This window comes from Carcharhinus amblyrhynchos, chromosome 1, assembly GCF_965287045.1.
Source record: "Carcharhinus amblyrhynchos chromosome 1, sCarAmb.v2.hapA, whole genome shotgun sequence".
Taxonomy (NCBI): Eukaryota; Metazoa; Chordata; class Chondrichthyes; order Carcharhiniformes; family Carcharhinidae; genus Carcharhinus; species Carcharhinus amblyrhynchos.
Window position 1 is genome coordinate 151,311,760 of NC_137324.1, and position 16,397 is coordinate 151,328,156.

At 47.0% G+C, this 16,397-nt stretch overlaps 1 protein-coding gene across 1 annotated transcript in view; it reads left to right on the forward strand.

Annotated features, from left to right (window-relative positions):
- Positions 1–12,831: 12,831 nt before the first annotated feature.
- The window catches only part of fat4 (FAT atypical cadherin 4), a 317,517-nt gene continuing 313,951 nt past the window's right edge, over positions 12,832–16,397 (forward strand). Inside the window, 1 exon segment of the mRNA XM_080193732.1 lies at positions 12,832–15,981. Coding sequence (XP_080049858.1) covers positions 13,750–15,981 — 2,232 coding nt within the window. The 5' untranslated portion in view covers positions 12,832–13,749.

Below are 16,397 nucleotides of genomic sequence, written 5' to 3' on the forward strand. Positions count from 1 at the left end.
AAGTAATTAGGAAGGGTAATAGAATATTATCATTTGTGAGAGGAACTGATTACAAAAGTAGGGAAGTTATGCTTCAGTTGTGCAAGGCAGTATTGAGGCCATGTATGGAATATGTACAGTATTGGTCTCCATATTTAAGGAAAGATGTAAAAGTGTTAGAAGCAGTCTAGAGATGGTTTAATAGACTAATACCCAATAATATATGGTATGGTTTGCCTTGTGAGGAAAGGTTAGACAGGTTAGGCCTGTACCCACTGGAGTTTAGAAGAACGAGAGGTGACTTGATTGCAATCTTTAAAGATTCTGAGAGGTCTTGATAAGGATTGTTAATGGAGAGGACATTTTTTTTATTGGAGAATCCAGAACTAGTGGTCAATGTTTAGAAATAAAGGGTTGCTCATTTGGGACAGAGGTGAGGAGAAATGTTTTCTCTTAGAGGGGCATGTGTCCCTGGACCACTCTTCCTTCTTCAGGCAGTGGAAGCATTGATTTATTTTTAGTATTTTTAAGATAGAGCTAGATAGATCTTTATTAACAAGAGGGAAACATGCTATTGGAGTAGGCACAAATGTGGGGTTAAGGTTACAATCAGATCAGTCATCATCTAACTGAATGGTGAAACAGGTTTGAGGGGTTGATTGGCCTACTCCTAATTCATATGTACCTTCTGACTCTGTAAAGCTTGTCCTTTGTCTACAGGGCATTAGTCAGGACAGTGATGGAATATTCTCCACTCAAGAACCATCCAGGACAAAGCAGCCCACTTGATTGGTATACCGTCACTGAAGCACAGTAACAGCAATGTATACCACCCACAAGATACACTGCAGAAACTCATTAGTCAGCACATTGCAAACTCACAACCGCTCCCATCTAGAAATACAGGGGGAACAGATATATGGGAACACTACCGCCTGAAATTTCCTCTACAAGCACGTCATCCTCATTTAGAAATATATCATCACTTCTTCAGTGTCACTGGGTCAAAATCCTGGAACTCCACTGCTAACAGCATTGTGAATATACATTCATGAAGTGCAGCAGTTGAAGAAGGATGCTTACCAATAACTTCGCAAGACCAAATAGGTATGGGAAATAACTGCTGGCCTAGCCAGTGATGCCCACATCCTATGAATAGAAAATAAATCCTGTAATTACCATTTACTAACCACACCCCCCCCCCCCCCCCCCCCGGAGGATCGTAATGGCACAAATTATACTCTGGCTTGGGTGTTTAATGTCCTTTACCAAGAATAACTTGGCAGCACCACGACTAATGGAGATGGGCAAGTTCTGAAGGACACAGTTTCCAGATTGGGCTACAGGTAGATGGTAAGAGTAGCAACAAGAGGGTAAACCTACAAAACCTTATCTTCTCCAGTCTACCTGTTGCAGATGCATATTTTTGATAGTATTAGTAAGGAATGGCCACTGTACCATCCTTGTGGAGATGCCATCCCATCTTAACACTGAGGACAACCTCAATTCTGTTGTGTGCTATTGTCACTGAGCTAAGTTGAATAGGTATAGAATAGATCTGACAGCTCAAAACTGGACATCCAGGAAGTAGTGCAGACCATCAGGAGAAGCAGAATTGTATTCAACTACAATCTGTAATCTGATAGCCTGACATCTTCATTTTACCATTACCATCAATCCAGAACTCTGGTTCATTGAGGGGTGAAGAGCATGTCATGAGCAGTATCAGACACAACTAAATGAGCTGCCAACTTGTGAAGTGACAACACAGGACTATATGCATGCTATCAAGAGCTAAGCAACCCCATAACAAATGGATCAGGTCAAAGCTTTGCAATGCTGTCATATGGGCTGCATGGTAACACAGTGGATAACACTGCTGCTTCACAGCTCCAGGGACCAGCGTTCAATTCCGGCTTGGGTCACTGTCTGTGTGGAGTTTGCACATTCTCGTGTCTGCGTGGGTTTCCTCCCACATTCCAAAGAAGTGCAGGTTAGGTTGATTGGCTATGCTAAAATTGCCCCTTAATGTCCTGAGATACATAGGTTAGAGGGATTAGCAGGTAAATATGTTGGGATATAGGGGTAGAGCCGGGATGGAATTGTGGTCGGTGCAGACTCAAAGGGCTAAATGGCCTCTTCCTGCACTGTAGGGTTCCTATGGTTTCTATATCCTGTTGTGAATGATGGCAGGCTATTAAACAACTAACGGGAGGCAAGCCTCCACAAATCCTCCATCTGTAAAGCAGTACATCAGTGCAAAAGACATGGCTGGAGTATTTGCAAGTCTTCAGCCAGATGTCCCATGTGGATGATTCCTCCTGAAGTCTCAGCGTCACAGATGCCAGTGTTCAGCCAACTCAATTCACTCTCTGTGATCTCAAGAAGTAACTGAATTCATTTGATAAAGCAAGGTCTTGATGCATCCTAGTTTCACAAATAACAAATGGGGAATATTCTGTCTTTATCAATTTCATCAAGTTGCTGAATGTGTTTTACCTTCTGAGAATCACATTTCCAAGGGTGTAGGGTTTAATTGAGAAGCTTTGGAACCACGTCATTATTTTGCAAGTGCTGTTAACAGTTGGGCTATAGGTGTTTAATACGGCAACATAGTCACTTAAATCTGATTGGACACTGACCATTGTGATGTCTGATTGCACCAGCTATTTCTTAATAAATATATTGATGAATTCAATCCATCATATCTATGTCTCTAAATAATTTTGATTCAGCTTCCAGCTTGTCTTTGAAAGTTACATTAAAAGTCCCACTGGTTCTTAGTTCAAAAAACCTGGCCCGTTTTAACAATTTTCAACTTACAAACTCCATTCACACTACAGCCACTTGACCTTTAATGTCAGCTCCTTTTAAGTTGAATGCATTCTTACTGAAGGACTGGTTTCAGACTTCCTAAGCACCTGATGTTCTGACTCCTCAGAGGATCAGTTATTTTAAGCCAACAGCTTCTGATCTTGTTGGAAAATCTCAGCAGGTCTGATAACTTCTGTGGAATGAGAGTAAAGCCAACGTTTTGAGTGTAGATGACCCTACATCAGAGCTCAGAGGAAAGAATCAGCAGAGATTTATAATATGAGCATAGGGAAAGTTGGTGAAATTGGACAAAAACGTAAATGAGCATGCAGAAGGCTGAGAAGGTGTTGAAAGCGTCCATTAAGTGATCAGAACGTGTGAATGGCAAAACAAAGGTACAGCTTGGTAAAGAGCTGCCTAAAGAATGTGGCAGTTGACCTGAAGAAGGGGTGTGGGGGGTAGGTGGAAAAAAAGCAATAAAATGGAGAATGAGATGAAATAAAACAAATGGAAATGGAGTGGAGAGTTCTTGCTCTGAAGTGGTTGAATATTCAGTCTAGAAGGCTGTTGTGTCTAACTGTAAGTGCAGAAATGCTAGTCCTACATTTCTACAGTGCAGAAATGCTAGTCCTCCAGCTTGCGTTGGGGCTCATTAGAACATTGCAAAAGGCTAAAGACATGTGGGTAAATCTTTGCTCTTTCTTCCCAGCTCTGACGAAGGGTCATTTAGACGTGAAATGTTGGCTCTATTCTCTCTCCACAGGTGCTGTCAGACCTGAGATTTTCCAGCATTTGTCTATTTTTTGTTTCAGATTCCAGCATCTGCAGTATTTTGCTTTTAGGTCCTGATCTTCCTGAGCCAAGATATCATGCAGTAACTTTTCCTGTTGCTTCTTCTTCAACCATCGTTTCTCTGCCGTTGCCAGAGATGGTGGCACAGTGGTTAGCAGTGCTGCCAGACAGCACTAGGGACTTGGGTTCGATTCCCGGCTTGGATCACTGTGTTAAGTCTGCACATTCTCCCCGTGTCTGCGTGTGTTTCTTCTGAGTGCTCTGGTTTCCTCCCATAGTCCAAAAGATGTGCTGGTTAGCTGCACTGGCTGTGCTAAATCTCCCTCAGTGTACCTGAACATGTGCCAGTGTGTGGTAACTAGGGGGTTTGCAGTGTTAATGTAAGCCCACTTGTGACACTAACAAATACACTTTAAAATTTAAACATGGGCAGAGATCACAATGATCAACTGGATTGTGAGCCACACAAGGTATGATTCCTATGCAAATATTTCTCTCAACTGTACTTCCCAATTCCATAACTCTTTCCATCATGAAATAAGTGTGTTTTGTTCCTCTTTCCTTACCTCACTTAATAATTGTTTTAATTCCTACAATGTATGCTGGATTACATCAAGACCATGCAGTAATTTACTTTATTCTGAATTTCAGTTTCAAGTAGAGCTATAATCACAGCTAAATTTACAAATTCCTCTATGTTCAAATAGGAGAGTGGGTCTGACACGTCAACATCAGTTTTCTGTCTCAGGTGTAAAGTTGTAGAATCCTATGACCTATTAATACCACATGAGGGGGCTCAATACAAAAGGTTGGTTGTATAACTGGGCATGTCAAGTTATTTTCATCAATATTTTACAGTCGAGGTTACACAATACATTCCATTCAGTCTCTAAACAGAGTTAATAACCCTATGTCTTCCTGATGCAGATTGCATGGTACAATTTGCCCTCTTCCCAGAGAATTCATAAGCTGATCCTTCATGGTCAGATAATCTATAGGAAAAAAGTCACCAGCTGACATTTCACCAGGTCTGTGGGAATCCACCTATCCGCTCCACTTGCAGAGACATAGGCTACACATAAGGAGCATTGTCTTGATGCTTTCCCGCTATTTGAATTTCATACATGCCCTTTATTTTTTAAGCAGATAACATCCCGATGGTTTGGAGTTCTGAGAGGGAACTTCAACATATTTTCTACCACTCCATCACCAGTAGATCTCTCATATTTATGAAACTATATGAACGTTAATCAACCTTCTTAACCTACCTATACTCACACTAAGTGGATTTCATTATCAGTCAACTGTGTTAAATCTTCATTGTTAATCCAATCAGACATGTATAGTTCAAAAATGGAGACAGTCTTTTCACAGCTCTGTGTACTGAATTACATGGAATAAGAAGCTAATGAAGACAAAGGAAGAGCTGGATTTAGAATGTCAACAGTGATTTGTTGCAACATCCTAGGGATTACTATTGACCAGAACCTGAACTGGATTAACCATATAAATACTGTGGCTACAAGAGCAAGTCAGCAGTATGATGGAATACTTTCCACTTGCTGAACGAATGCAACTTCAACATTCATGAAACCCAACACCAACCAGTACAAAGCAGCCTGCTTGATTAGCACCCCATCCAAAACTTAATATTCACTCCCTCCAACACTGATGCACAGTGGCAGCAGTACACATTATATATAAAATTCACTGCAGTAACTCACCAAGGCTCCTTATCCACAACCTCGACCACCAAGAAGGACAAAGGCAATAGATCACCTACAAGTTCCTCTTCAAGTCACTCACCATCCTGAACTGGAACTGTATCACTGTCCCTTCACCGTGAATGAATCAACATTGCTTCCTAACAGCACTATGAAAACGCCTATGCCATATGGCCTGCAGCGGTTCAAAAAAATGGGCAACAAATGCTGGCCTTGCCAGCGATGCCTATATCTCATGAAAGAATGAAAAAAATTAAAGGAACTATTTATAATGTAAATTGTTATTGATGATCAGAACCTGGGTTAGGTTCCTGTGTACTATGCCCATTTTTGAAATCATACTTTGAAAAAGAGTGAATTGGATTTAGAAGAGAAGGTGTAAAGGAGATTTACTAGAATGGTACAATGGATGTGGGACTGAGTTATGTGGAGAGACTAGGAATTATTGCTGAGCACCAAGGGAAGAACCAAACTTTTCTAAAATAGAGCAGCAATGAGAGAGAATCCACAGTGAATGGGAAGGCATAATTAGTTTGATTTATTGTTGTCACATATATTAGTATACAATAAACAGTATTGTTTCTTGCATGCTATACAGATAAAGCATATTGTATACAGATAAGGAAAGAAGAGGATGAAGAACATGGTGTTACAATCATGGCTAGGGTGTAGAGAAAGATCAAACTTAATATAAGGTAGGTCCATTCAAAAGTCTCATGGCAGCAGGGAAGACGTTCTTGAGTCGGGTCATTCATGACCTCAGACTTTCGTATCTTTTTCCCAACAGAAAAAGGTGGAACAGAGAATGTCCAGAGTACATGGGGTCCTTGATTATGCTGACTGCTTTTCTGAAGCATTGGGAAATGTAAACCGATTCAATGGATGGGAGGCTGGTTTGCTTCATTCACAACCCTTTGTATTTTCTTGTGGTCCTGGAGTAGCAGCCATACCAAGCTGTGATACAACCAGAAAGAATGCTTTCTATGGTGCATCTGTAAAAGTTGGTGAGAATCGTGATGGACATGCCAAATTTCCTTAGCATCCTGAGAAAGTGGAGGCTTTGGTAGGCTTTCTTATTTATAGCATTGGCATGGAGGAACCTGGACAAATTATTGGTGATCTGGACACCTAGAAACTTGAAGCTCTTGACCATTTCCACTTCATCACCATTGATGTAGACGGGGACATGTCCTCCACTGCACTTCCTGAAGTCAATGACAATCTCCTTCATTTTACTGACATTGAGGGAGAGATGTTTACAGAGAGCAACAATGAAGAAAAATCCTGAGTCAGTACAGGGCACCAAGGGAGAAATCCTGCAAGTTTACAGAGTAGCACTGAGGGCGAATCCAGTCAGCATCGCACACTAATGTCCAGGCAGTTGGAAAAGGAACAACAGTGAGAGACAGAATCTCTAATCTGTGCCAAACACTCAGGAAGCAGCTGTCTAGCATAAGCACCAAAGGGCTGTCAGAATTCTGAAAGGGTAACGACACAGCAAGTATGCAGGTGGAGCTTTGAGAGTAGGTAAACCAGATGAGTAAACAGAAAGTAATTCATTTCTTTCCTGACAAGATCAGAAAGAGTGAAGGAGAGTAGACCTATAGGAATTTTGGGAGTGAAGCAGCAGAGAGCATGAGCATCAGGTTTGATTTATTATTGTCACATTTATTGGTATACAGTGAAAGGTATTGTTCCTTGTGTGCTATGCAGCCAAAGCATATCATTCATAGAGAAGAAAAGTAGAGGGGGCAGAATGTAGGGTTACAGTCATAGCTAGGGTGTAGAGAAAGATCAACTTAATGCAAAATACGTCTATTCAAAAGTCTGAGAGGAAGTCTGGTTGGTACTTGTCCTCAGACTTGTATCTTTTTCCTGATGAAGTGGAAGAGAGTATGTTCAATGGGCACGGGGTCCTTAATTATGCTGACTGCTTTTCCGAGGCAGCTGGAAGTGTAGACGGAGTCAATGGGTGGGAGGCTGGTTTGAGTGATGGACCGGGCTACGTTCATGACACTTTTTAGTTTCTTGCAGTCTTGGATAGAGTAGGAGCCATAGCAAGCTGTGATAGAATTAGAAAGAATGCTTTCAGTCGTGCATCTGTAGAAGTTAGTGACAATTGTGGCAGACATACCAAATTTCCCTTGTCTTCTAAGAAAGTCGAGGTGTTGGTGGGCTTTCTGAACTATAGCGCCACAGATCCTGGAGATGTGAAATAAAAACTGAAAGGGCTGGAAAAACTCAGCAGGTCTGGCAGCAATTGCAGGAAGTGTATCACCTGCCCTTTTATCTCCTCACTGGCCAAGACGCCAAACACTTCTCCCAGATGAAACAGTGATTTAATTGTACTTTTTTCAATTTAGTCTACTGTATTCACCACTCCCAATGTGGTCTCCTCTACATTGGGAAGACCAAATGTTGAATGGGTGATCACTTTGTGGAACACCTCCACTCAGTCCATAAGCATGACCCCTATCTTCTGGTCACTTTCATTTTAATTCAGCATCTTGCTCTCATACCCACATTTCTGTGCTTACCCTGTTACACTGTCCCAGTGAAGGCCAATGCAAAATGGAGGAAGAACACCTCATCTTCCAATTAGGAACTTTACAACTTCTGGACTCAGCACTGAGTTCAATAACTTCAGACCAGAACCGTGTCCTTTATGTTGGATACTTTCCCCAGTTCCTAGTCTGTATCTTGTTTTTGCTTTCAAAGAGTGCTGAGTCTTTAATACTAACATTACCACTGCCCATGTTTTATGTTCCATGACATCGCTACCATTTAATCTCCCTGCCCTCTGTTACCTTTTGTTCTGTCCATCCTCTTCCCATTTTCAACAGCATAAAATCCATCACATTCTCTCCAGTTCTGAAAAAGTGTCATATTGGACTTTAAACATTAACACTGTGCAGAGGTGATAGCACAGTGATAGTGTCACTAGGCTGGTAATCCATAGATCCAGGTTAATGTTCTGAGGAAATGTGTTTGAACTCCACCACGGCAAATGGTGGAATTTAAATTCAGTTAATAAACCTGGGAATTAAAAAACTAGTCCCGGTAACAGTAATAGCAAAACTGCTACAATGTCCACAAAACGCAATGAAATTGGACGGATCACCTGGCTGGCATTGACCTAGGCACCAGAAACAATGACACCATCACCATTCCTGGGTATGCCCCTTCCCATCAGCAGGATAGATCCAGCAGAGAAAGTAGCACAGTTGGGGGAGTTACCCTGGGAGTCTTCGACATTAGCTCTGGACCACATTAAGTTTCGTGGCATCAGGTCAAACATGGGCAAGGAAATCACCTGCTGATGACAGCGCAATGTACAAACTGCCCCCATCCACCAATCATCTGATTAATCAGTACTTCTCCATGTTGAACACCACTTGGGGAAAGCACTGAGAATGGCATGGGCAAAAAAACGTACTCTGCATACAGAACTTCAATATCCATCACCAAGAGTGGCTCATGAGCATCGAGCTGGCCAAGTCCTAAAGGACACAATTGCTGATCTGAGTCAGTGGCAGGTGGTGAGGGAACTAACATGGAAAGAACCTACTCAATTTCATCTTCACCTGTGCAGCTGCACTGTTCCATTACAGTATTAGTATGGCCTTTGTGCAGGCAAAGTTTCATCTTCACATTGAAAAGACTCTTAATTATGTTGTCTGGCATTACCATAATGCTAAATTCAAACAGATCTAGCAACTTAAAACAAGGCATCCATGAGGCATATAGAATGAAGGGCAACCCCAGGCACATCAAAAAAATGAGGCGTCAAACCTGCTGAAAGGGCAACATGGGGCTACTTATGTGTCAAAGAGCAAAGGCAACATGCAATAGACAAAGCTAAGTGATCCCACAACCAACTGATCAAATCTCAGCATTGCAGCCCTGTCACAGTGATGAATGGTGGTGGATAATTAAAACTAACTGGAAGAGGAGGTTCTAAATATCCCCATCCTCAATGGAGCCCAGCATATCAAGGGTGAAGCGTTTGCATCTCTCTTCAGCCAGGAATGCTAAATGGATGATCCTCAGTGTCCTCCTGAGGTCCCCAGCATCACAGATGTGGTCTTCTGCCAATTTGATTCACGCCACATGATGTCAAGAAATGACGGAAGGCACTGGGTACCACAAAGGTTGTGGGACCTGATTCCAGCAATGGTACTAAAGGCTTCTGCTCCAGAACTTGTTGCGCACCTTGCCAAGCTGTTCAAGTACAGCTACAATATGGCATCTATCTGGCAATGTACAAGTCTGCCCATATATGTCCTGTACACAAAACCACAGCCAAATCTAACCCAGCAAATGACTCAACTTTTGATCACCATCAACAAAGCGATGGAAGCGATCATTAACAATGCCATAAAGTGCCCTTTACTCAGAAACAACCTGATCACTGACACCCACTTTCAGTTCCACCAAGGCCACTCAGTTTGACCTTATTACAGCACCAGTCCAAACATGGTCAAAAGAGTTCAATTTAAGAGGTGAGGCAAGAATGACTGCCCTTGATATCAAGATAGCATTTGAACAGTTGTGGCATCGAGGAATTTGAGCAAAGTTGGAGTCAATGGGAATCGGGGGAAAACTCTCCGCTGGTCGGAATCATACAGCGCAGAATCGGCTCTTTGGCCCATTGAGTCTGCACCAAAACATTAGAAATCCCACCTAATCCCATCTGCCAGCATTTGGCCTATAGCCCTGAATGTTACGATGTGCCAAGTGCTCATCCAGATACACCGCCTCCACCGCCCTCCCAGGCAGCACATTCCGTAAAAGAAATTTTCCTCACACCCCGCCAAACCTCTTGCCCTTCACCATGAACCTACATCCTATGTCGCCTCATGACTAATCCTTCAACTAAGGGAATAACTGCTCCTTATTTTCTTCGTCCACGTTTCTTGTCATCTTGTACACCTCGATTAGGTCACCCCTCAGTCCTTTCTGCTCCAACAAAAACACCCCAAACCTATCCAACCTCACTTCATAACTCAGAGGTTCCACCCAGACAGCATCCTGGTAAATCTCCTCTGCACCTGCTTCAGTGCAATCACATCCTTCCAATAATGTGATGACCAGAACTGGACACAGTACTCTAGCTGTGGCCTTATCAAAGTCCTATTCAATTCCAATGTGACTTTCCTGTTTTTGTAATCTATGCCTCAATTGATTGAGTTATATGTAGCACAAAGAAAGGTGGTGTGGCTGTTGGAATTCAATCACCTTAGTCAAGGAGAACACCTCACGAGCTCAGGTTAGTGTTTAGGCCTAACCATCTTCAGCTATTTCATTAAAGACCTTCCCTCCATCATAAAGTGAGAAACAGGGATGTTAAATGATGATTGCATATTGTTCAACTCCTTTCATGACTCCAGATATTGAAAGAAACTATGCTCATATGCAGCAAGATCTGCACAACATTCAGGCTTGGCTGATAAGCAGCAAGTAACAATCGTGCCCCACAATGACCATCTCAATAAGAGATCTAGTCATCACCCCATGACATTCAATGGCATTACCATCGTCAAATCCTCCACGATCAACATGCTAGAGGTTACCATTGACCAGAAACTGAACTGGAACAGCAACCTTAATACTGTGGCCACAAGATCAAATAAAAGGCTTATAATTCTGCTGCGGGTAGTTCACTTTCTGACCTCCCAAAGCCTGTTCACCATCCACAAGGCACAAGTCAGGAGTGTGATAGAATACTGTCCCCTTGCCTGATTCAGTGCAGCTCCATCAACACCCAAAAGGTTCGACACCTTCCAGGACAAAGCAGCCTACTTGACTGGCACTCCATCCACTACCCCAACACTCACTCCTTGCACCATGACATAGTGACAGCAGTGTGTGCCATCTACAAGATGCACTGCAGCAATTCAGCAAGTCTTCTTCAACAGTGTTTTCCAAACCTGTGAACTTGATCACCTAGAATGATAAGGGCAGCTTCTGCATGCGGGCATCACTACTTACAAGCCCCCTTCCAAGCTGCATTCCATTCGGACTTGGAACTATATTGCCATTACTGTGGCTGGGTCAAAATTCTGGAACTCGCACCCAAACCACAGAGTGTACTTACACTATATGGACTGCAGTGGTTCAAGACCGCAGCTCACCACCACCTTCTCAAGGGATTTGGGATCGGCAATAAAAATGCTACCTAGTAACTTCCAGATCCGGTATATATATATATATATATATAGTTTCTCTATCCACAGAGGTTACAGGATCTGCTGACTTTCTGTTTTTATTCCAGGTCATTAATATTTTGTACAAGACACAGGTGTGAGATAATTCAAGTATCAGTCATTTGGGAAGGATGTTGGTGCGCACTGAATAGATCTGGAAAGTCTTTGCTTCTCCAAGCACCTTCTGCAGCTGTAAACAGAGGTGAAGCAACCAAATGAAAACAAAATCTGGATTTTTCATAAAGACCCTGTCCTGTGAAAATGAGAAAAATTGAGTGTAAAAGTCTTAACAGCATGGTATAAAGGAACTTCGTATTGCTTTCTACTCGTGAAACATTTTATGCACGTCACCCGGGACATTGGGGCCTTGAGCTCACATGATGCCGGATCTCCAGCCATGCTCCAACTTCTCGATTTTGTTAGTCTGCCCTTGCAGCCCAAACAGGTCATACCTGTCTAAAACGTTATCCATGAGAATTTTAAGATCCGGATTGCTCCAGACATTGGTTTGCTCAACTGTTTTCCCCGCGATACAGGTAGACTGTGTGCTTTGCAGCAGATTACAACCTGGAGAATTGGGAAAATACATTTCATTCAGCTGCTGTCCGGCTACTAAAGGTCCAGGTACGCAGCAAAAATTGCTCCAAATCATGGGACCGAAATATTCAGAGGGACGAAGTGCTGGATGTCTCTAAAGCGCTGTCCGCTGAACAAAACACTGGAGGACGCTGTTGTATTGCACAGAGCGAATTCTCAGCTTTGCTGAGAAATGTCCCAACCAGCAGAAAGGCATGGCATCCCGCTTGATTATTTTTGTAATATGGTACTGTAAGTGTCCGAAAGTTGCTGCTGCTGCTTTATAAAAATCTAAATTCTCTGCGATGGTTTATAACTTTTTTTTCAGTAGTCAAAATCTGGCCTTGATTAATCACCGTTCTAAAGTAGTGAAACTGACTCCCCTGTTAAACTAAGGGCGGGGGAGGGGGGTTCGATACTTTCGTCTTTAATATGCCCAAAGGAACGTATTCTGTAAAATTAACAGTTGAAGGGGGATTATTTGGGGGGTATTTTCCGGGCAAAACCGGGCTTGCGGACTTAAAATGGACAGGCAGTTGACAACTCCAACGAAACTGATTGTATGGGTCAGCTCGGACAGCTGAGAGAGTTTGACACCTTTCGTTGTTTGAACAACTATGTGAAGCATGTATATGCCCTGCTCACATTCAGCCATCTAGCTGTCAAACGCAGCAGGATAGCAGAAGTCGCTCGTAATAGTTATGTACATGTTACTCCGGTACATAATTGTAAACTCGTTTTAAAAGTACTATCCCTCCCCTTATGAAACTCTGCAAGCCCTGGACTTCAACATATTATGCACAGCTCGTTGCCACACCAGCCAGAGCCGCAAATCCCTGGAGTTATTCTTGGTAACCAGCTAACGGTTCCAAGCACACTTTAAGCTACACCCCTCTTCCTCCTCCTCCTCGTTTCTTACCCCTCACCTCGCAAGTCAGTTCAACCTAGCTTCCCTTGGGGAGGGTCCAGATGCCACTCATTGTGATTGACAGGGGCATTGACCACAGGGGGCTAGCCCTACGTGGGAGGGGGTGCGGCGGTCCGCCAGCAGCGGCCAATGAGAGGCACGGTGGCCCTGATTTTGGGGGGGAGAGCAGGCAGGCGGAGTCTTGCCGTGCTCCGGAGTTTGGTTGCGTTGGGGGCGAGTGGGAGAAAGCAAGATCCCGAGGAATGACCAAAGCGAGTCATGCCTTTGCTGGTGCCAGAGCGAAAGCAGCAGTGCGCTGAAACTGTATTCCAGCACCCTCTCCCACTGCAAGCTGCGAGTTAAAACATACAGGGGAAAAGAAAGGGGAAGAAACTATTAAAACAAAAGTTGGATTGGGTCAAAAAGTTTGCAGAAACTTTAGGAAAACAGCTTTGGAGAAACGTTAAGAAATCGCTTAAAGCATCTTTGGAGAAACTTTAGAAAATCGCTAAAAGCAGCTTTGGAGAACCGTTAGGAAAACGCTAAAAGCATCTTTGGAGAAACTTTATGAAGATAAGCTGTGGAGGAAAAATACATTAAATATATATATATAAATCGTGTTGGTGCTCGAACAAGCTAAACTAAAGGGTACCTTTGCTGGAATTTCCCCTCCCCGGCTCCACTCAGATTTGATGCATTTGGGAAAAAGTCTGTTAAGTTGGGAAGGTGGGCTCGCAACGCTCCTCTCACCATGGTACCGTTAGGTAGAGGCTGCCACTCGCTCGCCGTCTCGCTGCTGTTTCTGAGCTTTTGCTGGGACGCCGCGTCCGACCAGCTCCGCCAAGTGTTCCGGATCCGGGAGGAGCAGCCGCCGGGCACGGTGGTGGGCACCATCCCCACCCGGCCCGGCTTCACCTACCGCTTCAGCGAGCAGCACCCGCTCTTCGCCCTGAACGGCAGCACGGGGGTCATCTCCACCAGCGCGGTGATCGACCGCGAAGCGCTGCCCGGCGGCGACCTCATCAACATCGTGGTGCTGTCCAGCCAGCCCACCTACCCCACCGAGGTGCGCCTGGTGGTGCTGGACATCAACGACAACGCGCCCGTCTTCCCGGAGGCCAGCATCGTGGTGACTTTCCGGGAGGACGATGGCAGCGGCGGCGGTGGCGGCGGGCGGCAGGTCCTGCTGGACACGGCGACGGACGCGGACAGTGGCTCCAACGGGGTGGACCACCGCTCGTACCGCATCGTGCGGGGCAACGAGGAGGGCAGGTTCCGCCTGGACATCACGCTCAACCCGAGCGGCGAGGGCGCCTTCCTGCACCTGGTGAGCACCGGCGGCCTGGACCGGGAGAGGCAGCCCAGCTACCAGCTGCTGCTGGAGGTGGAGGACCGGGGCCAGCCCAAGCGCTCCGGTTACCTGCAGGTCAACGTCACGGTGCTGGACACCAACGACAACCCGCCGCGCTTCTCGGAGCCGCACTACCGGAGCAGCGTGCCCGAGGACCTGCCGGTGGGCTCCAGCGTGCTGCGGGTCAGCGCCAGCGACCCGGACCAGGGCGAGAACGGCGCCGTGCTCTACTCGCTGGACGAGGGCACGCCGTTCGCGCTGGAGGCCCGCAGCGGCCTGCTCACCGTGCGCGAGGCGCTCGACTACGAGAGCCGGCGCCAGTACTCGCTGGTCATCCGCGCCCGGGACGGCGGCAGCCCCCCGCTCAGCGGGCGGGCCGAGGCCACGGTGCGGCTGCTGGACGTCAACGACAACGACCCGGTGGTGCGGTTCCGCTACCAGCCGGCCGGCGCCCGGGCCGCGGCGGTGGACGAGAACGCGGCGGTGGGCACGGTGGTGGCCCTGCTGACGGTCAGCGACGCCGACTCGGCGGCGGCCAACGGCAACCTGAGCGTGTCGCTGCTGGGCGGCAACGAGCGCGGCCACTTCGCCGTGCGCCGCTCGCCGGTGCCGGGCCTCAGCCTGGTGCAGGTGGCGGCGCCGCTGGACCGCGAGCGGGTGCCCTCCTACAACCTGAGCGTGCGGGTGCAGGACTCGGGCCTGCCCCGCGGCCGCTCGGCCCTGGCCAGCCTGCTGGTCCTGGTCAACGACGTCAACGACCACCCGCCGCGCTTCCAGCGGGACTCGTACCGGGTGTCGGTGGCCGAGGACCTGCCGGTGGGCAGCTTCGTGGCCGGCCTCTCGGCCACCGACCCCGACGCCGGCCTCAACGCCCGCCTCCGCTACTCGCTGGTGTCCGGCGACCGCCGCGGCTGGTTCCGCCTGAGCGAGGAGAGCGGCCTGCTGACCAGCGCCGCCCGCCTGGACCGGGAGAGCGAGGCCCAGCTGACCCTCAACATCAGCGCCCGCGACCAGGGCCTGCAGCCCCGCACCTCCTACACCACCCTCAGCATCACCATCCGCGATGTCAACGACCAGGCCCCGGCCTTCCCGCGGCCCTCCTACCGCCTGGCCGTGCCCGAGCACTCCCCCGCCGGCACCCAGCTGGCCGTGCTCACCGCCCTCGACAAGGACCTGGGCCCCAACGGCACCGTCCGCTACCTCCTCGACCCCTCGGGCCCCGCGCACCACGCCCGCCTCTTCCGCCTCGACCCGCTGTCCGGCCGCCTCAGCCTGGCCGCCCAGCTGGACCGCGAGGAGCAGCCCGACTACACGCTGCTGGTGCAGGCCCGCGACAAGGGCAGCCCGCCCCTCTCCTCCGTGGTCCGGGTCACCGTCACCCTGCTCGACATCAACGACAACCCGCCCGCCTTCTACCCCGTGCAGTACTTCGCCCACATCAAGGAGAACGAGCCGCCCGGCACCCACATCACCACCGTCTCCGCCACCGACCCCGACCTGGGCGCTAACGGCACCCTCAGCTACTCCATCACCGCCGGCGACACGCACAGCTTCCAGATCCACAGGGACACCGGCCTCATCACCACCAGGCTCTCACTGGACCGAGAGGAGAAGACAACTTACCAGCTCCAGGTACCTCCGGAGTTAAAATTGCACTTCCCTTTTGGTACCACATGAGAAACTGCTGCCGGAAGTCAGCAGGTCTGACAGCATCTGTGGGGAGAGAATAGAGGAACAAGTCTCACAACACCAGGTTAAAGTCCGACAGGTTTATGTGGTAGCAAACACCACTAGCTTTGGGGGCTTTGCCCCTTCCTCAGATGAATGGGGAGTTCTGATCACAAACAAGACATGTAAAGGCACACACTCAGCGCAGAGTTGCTGAGCAGAGACTGAAAGCCACGTTTTGCACACAGGAGGACAGCCTCAACCGGGATCTTAGATTCACTTCACACTACTTGTAACGCCCACAACTTCCCTGGGCTTGCAAAATCTCACTTACTGTCCTGTGTGGAGATAACACATAAGAACATAAGAAATAGGAGCAG